The sequence below is a fragment of the Coenobita brevimanus genome, chromosome 54 (genome assembly GCF_032717465.1).
Source record: "Coenobita brevimanus isolate Jiangsu-jjx chromosome 54, ASM3271746v2, whole genome shotgun sequence".
NCBI lineage: Eukaryota > Metazoa > Arthropoda > Malacostraca > Decapoda > Coenobitidae > Coenobita > Coenobita brevimanus.
In genome coordinates, this window is record NC_137007.1 from 19,251,927 (window position 1) to 19,256,330 (window position 4,404).

Below are 4,404 nucleotides of genomic sequence, written 5' to 3' on the forward strand. Positions count from 1 at the left end.
CACCAGCTGATGAGTGCAAGTGTGCAATATAGGAAGGTATTGGGCACTTGCAGTCGATGGTGGTCTGCTGGGCGAGGTTCTTCACTTTTTGTACAAATTATGTAAATACATTATATTATCTTGCTTAAGTTATTCTAATTAGGGACGACAGCTGACGTATATGGAAATGTTCCTGACTCGTCTGGTTCCCTTTCATATATTGATGTCCCCTATATTAGGTTGTGCCTCGACTGACAGTCACCAGGTGATGAGTGCAGGTATGTAATGTAGAAAGGCATTACATATCTGCAGTCGATGGTGTTCTGTTAGTCGAGGTATTTTTACCATTAGTGTAGGTCTAGCTATTTGTCTCTGTAGGATTTAGTATAGGTTAGCGATTTGTCTGTTAGGTGATTAATTTTAGGGTCTTTAGATTAGTTTTACTTTATAATATAAGGTATAAAAAATATAAAACCAAGAAAAAATCAAAAAATAAAAATACAAAAAAAAATTAAATAAGATTAAAATTATTATATATATATGTACGTTTGCATGAAAGTGTGTCTGTATGTATGCATGGAAGTGTGTGTGTGTGTGTGTGTGTGTGTGTGTGTGTGTGTGTGTGTGTATGTATATATATATGTTTGTATATATATGTATATATATTTAAATGTATATACATATATATATATATATATAAATGGCGTTAATAACCAGGGGCTTCGGCCCCAATGGTTGATAGGCCGGAAAAAAAAAAAAAATAAATAAATTCACTCTACCATCAAACAGCAGATCGACGGGACTAAGGTAAAAGTTAATCATTCTTCTGTTTGCTTTGGTTCTGTCTTCTATATGAAACTTGGTTAAATGTCTGTGGATTTGCTCTAGAGTTTTAAGAATTTTTTTATATTCTTTTATTTTTCCATGTACTGTGTATATTATTGATTGAGTTTATATCATTGGTATTATTTACTGATTTATTGTTAAACTTAAATATTGAACTTTATGATTTCCTTTTTGTACTCGGCTTTTTGCTTGTTGTGTAGGTCCTTGGTTCACTTCCCAGAAGACCCATAATTTATGTACCTTAGTTATTTTATTAACTTTTATCAAATTTGGGGGACTAAGGATCCTACACCTACCGAGGGCCGGGTCGGTGAGGCATCCATTCTACCCACCATGCGAGAGTTCACCCAGGTCGTCCCTGTGCTGCCATGTAGCGGTGTTGAATGGCAGGCATACCACTTCTCTACTGTTCCCGGAGTTATCTGCTACCATACGCAGTATCCTCACCTCTGCCTAGCTTCAGGGGGAGTTTAATCGCTACTTGTTTGTTTTTTTCATAAATTTATTAATGGGACTTGTTAGACCTGGGGGAAAGTCTCGAGAGGGTTTAAATATTGATAATGTTTGGTATTTCAGTATCTTTAATTAATTTGTAAATAAATGTATGGTTTTACTTCGGAGTTTCCTTTGGTGTTTCATGTGTGAATAATGTGAGATATTCTGTTTTCTACCTTGTGGATTTGGAACCTTCTTACAAGTGGCGACCCTGCCAGGATTCTCACACTTATGCACACTTGGAGGCCATAGGGAGCTTGGACTTTACTATTCATTTATTTATGTTTAAGGTCCGGTAAACAGATCAGGCCTGTCACTGTCCTTGGGGCCCGGAAGTGACAAACCACCCCCTCTCTTTCATCAGGGTACTTGGTTATAGCTGCCCTTTTGTCTTGATGGGGGTAATGTAGAGTCATTTGATTAATCTTTTTTCTTTTGTCAGGGTAACTGGCCACAGCTGCCCTTTGTCTTGGTAATGTTAATGTAGAGTAGTCTGGTTATTATGTACCATGGATCCTAATATAGAAATTTTTAAGGCAGAAGCAGAACAAATAGGTCTCACTGGTGATGATGTAGCAAAGTATATAATTAATGCTCAAAATAATGCCAGAGAAGAACGGGCTAGAGAAAGGGAGGCTAAACGAGAGAAGGAACAGAGAGAACATGAGTTACAACTAGCTAAGATAAATGCAAGCTCAGGTCAGCCCATTGATAATCATGACTATGCTGGAAGGCCCAACTTGCCAGTGTATCGTGAAGGTGAAGATATTGGGTCGTACTTAATCAGATTCGAGAGAATTGCCAAATTATTGAATATTAATGAGCAGACATATGCTGCTAGATTGGGTAGTGTATTGACTGGCAAATGTGTTGACATTTATACTAGTCTGTCAGATGAGATAACTAGTGATTATGAATTGTTAAAGAAGGCACTGCTAAGAGGCTTCCACAAGACACCAGATGGGTATAGGCAGGATTTTAGAGCAGCCCGCCTTAAGGAAGGTGAAACTTATGAACTTTTTTCCATAAAAATAGGACGTCTTTTTGACCAGTGGCTAGAAGCGTGTGATGTGAAGAAAGACTTTGAATCACTGAGATCTCATATTATTCTAGATCAACTAATATCTTCAGTGTCACCAGAGCTACGGATGTATTTAAAGGAGAGTGATGTGAAAGATTTGGAAAAGGCAGTCGGAATGGCTGATAGTTGGACTTCTGCCCATCGTGCCTACCCGAGATCTTCTCTTGTGAAGGGTAAGCCGAAGAAATTTGGTTACAAACAATCGCCCTCTGCTGAAGAGACTAACCAAAGCAATGTTAAGCCTACACAGACTCATCGTGGTAAAGGTGATTTTAGTAATGTGACATGTCACGGTTGTGGTGACAAGGGCCATATTCGTCCTAACTGTCCCAAGAATCCTCTAAGATTTAAAAGTAATGCCTCTCCTCTCAACCAACAAGTACAGATGGGGTTTTGCTTTGGTGACCTCGATAATTATTCCCAGTACATGTTCTGTGGTACAGTTAACGGAGCCTGGGTGTCTACTATTCTTAGAGACACTGGTTGTACTGGTATCATAGTGTCTGAGGAAGTCCTTCCTGATGTTGATGTAGCACACTGTGAGAAGGTAAGAGTAGCTGATTATCTGGGTAGAGTTGACACTTTCCCTAAGGTCAAGTGTTATTTACGTTGCCCCTGTTATGAAGGGTGGACAGAAGTAATTAGAGCTCCTATTAAATTTTGCAGTGTTTTAATAGGTAATGTCCCTGGAGTAAAGCAGACTGAGCTTGATAATCCATCTACTACTGTATCAACTGGAAACATTGTTCCTGTTCCATGTTCACCTAAATTAACTTCTCATGAAACTACCATTCCTATACAGAGTGAACTGACCCAATCTCCCACAGCTTCAGTTGATACCACTGAGTGTGTGCAAGCTGTTCAAACTCGATCTTCTAAAACTAGGAAACTCCATCCCCTGGTAACTCCCTCTATTGAGCCCTTAAAAGTTACTCCTAGTGAATTTGCAAATCTTCAACAAAATTGTTCTAGTTTAGTCACTGTCAGGATGAAGAGTATGTCAGGTGAGACAGAGGAAACCAAAGATGGGAACGTGTTCAGGTATGAGAATATTGATGGACTTTTGTACAGGAGATGTATTAAGGCAAAGAAACCAGACAGAGAGGGAAAACTTTCTCTAGTTGTTCCCCTTGACTGTCGGAAATCTGTCCTTTCAACAGCTCATGAAAGTCTTCTTGCCGGTCATCTTTCACATAGAAAGACTGAGACCCGTATCAAAGAACAGTTTCACTGGCCAGGTCTCACCTCGGACATAAGGGATTATTGCCGATCATGTGACAAGTGCCAACGTTTTTCCCCTAAGGGTCGTGTGAAACCAGTACCTCTCCAACCTATGCCTATCGTGACTGAGCCATTTTCCAGGGTAGCCATAGATTTAGTGGGACCTTTAAATCCCCCATCCTCTGAAGGACATCGATATATCCTTACCTTGATAGACTTTGCCACCGGGTTTCCTGAAGCCATGCCCCTGAAAGATATCTCTTCTATTGCAGTGTCAGAAGCTTTAATTTCCATATTTTCCAGAGTAGGCATTCCCAAGGAAATACTTTCTGATAATGGCAAACAGTTCAAATCTGATTTAATGAAGGAATTACATAGATTGTTAGGAGTAAAACCCCTTTTCACTACTCCTTATCACCCTAGTGGAAATGGTAGAATAGAGAGATTTCACTCCACATTGAAAGCTTCTCTTAGAAAAGTGTGTGAGGACAAACCTAAAGAGTGGCACCGGTATCTTCCCCCCTTGATGTTTGCCATGAGAGAAATGCCCAGTGATCGCACAGGGTTCTCTGCCTTTGAACTCCTGTATGGTAGACAGGTAAGAGGTCCTTTGTCAGTACTTAGAGATCTTTGGGAGGATAAATCTGTACAGAGTGGTGATAGACCACTATATCAGTACGTGCTTGAGCTTCGGGATAAATTAGAAGATTGTGCCAAGATTGCTGTTCAGAATGCTGATATCAGTGCCAAGAATTACAAGTCTTACTTTGACGTAAAAACTC

At 39.6% G+C, this 4,404-nt stretch overlaps 1 protein-coding gene across 1 annotated transcript; it reads left to right on the plus strand.

Annotated features, from left to right (window-relative positions):
* The first annotated feature begins 1,829 nt into the window (after positions 1 to 1,829).
* LOC145401047 (uncharacterized) lies at positions 1,830 to 3,909 on the plus strand. The gene is made up of 2 exons (XM_080273423.1): positions 1,830 to 2,948; positions 3,895 to 3,909. Exons 1-2 carry the CDS (start codon positions 1,830 to 1,832, stop codon positions 3,907 to 3,909), a joined length of 1,134 nt encoding a protein of 377 aa, XP_080129549.1.
* The last annotated feature ends 495 nt before the right edge of the window (positions 3,910 to 4,404 follow it).